This window comes from Eimeria mitis, genomic scaffold, assembly GCF_000499745.2.
Source record: "Eimeria mitis Houghton genomic scaffold, Emh_scaff493, whole genome shotgun sequence".
NCBI lineage: Eukaryota > Apicomplexa > Conoidasida > Eucoccidiorida > Eimeriidae > Eimeria > Eimeria mitis.
This window is the reverse complement of record NW_013573231.1, coordinates 19280-19826: the sequence shown is the minus strand read 5'-3', so window position 1 is coordinate 19826 and position 547 is coordinate 19280. Positions and strand designations below refer to the sequence as shown.

At 49.7% G+C, this 547-nt stretch overlaps 1 protein-coding gene across 1 annotated transcript in view; it reads right to left on the bottom strand.

The window, feature by feature from the left end:
- EMH_0014200 (uncharacterized protein) overlaps positions 1 to 279 on the bottom strand; it is a gene marked incomplete at both ends in the record, with an annotated part of 384 nt that extends 105 nt beyond the window's left edge. Inside the window, one exon of the mRNA XM_013500024.1 lies at positions 3 to 279. Within this exon, the coding sequence (XP_013355478.1) occupies positions 3 to 279 (277 nt within the window). The remainder of the gene's footprint in view (positions 1 to 2) is intronic.
- Positions 280 to 547: the final 268 nt, after the last annotated feature.

The following is a 547-nucleotide window of genomic DNA, read 5'->3' as shown; positions in this document are numbered from 1 at the left end:
CAGCAGCAACTGCTGCTGCTGCTGCTGCTGCTGCTGCTGCTGCTGCTGCTGCTGCTGCTGCTGCTGCAGCTGTACCTTCCCCTCTCCAATCTCTCCTTCTCTCTCTTCACTCAGTATTTGCTGCAGCTTCCCTCCTGTCCCTCCCCCCGCTCCCCCCCCCTGCTGCTGCTGCTGCTGCTGCTGCTGCTGCTGCTGCTGCTGCTGGGGCCTGGCTCTAGCAGCAAGTATAAAGTGCAGCAGCTGCGGAGACAGTGCTGCTGCGCCCGCTCTGTATGGCATCCCCCCTGATGCCTCATCTGGCTCCTCAACCCAAAAAGGAAAATCCTCAAAACGCCGAGGCAATATGAGTCTGCATGCTGCTGCTACCCGCAGTACTTGTTGCAGTGTAAATACACTCACGTCCTGGTTTATATATATACACACACATATTTATATATATATACTTTTGTTTTTTTTTTTATTTAGATTCATATGTTGGGGTTTTTGTTTGTGTGTTTGGGTGTGTTTGTTTTGTTTTATTTCGTTGTTTATTTATTGGTTTAGGAGT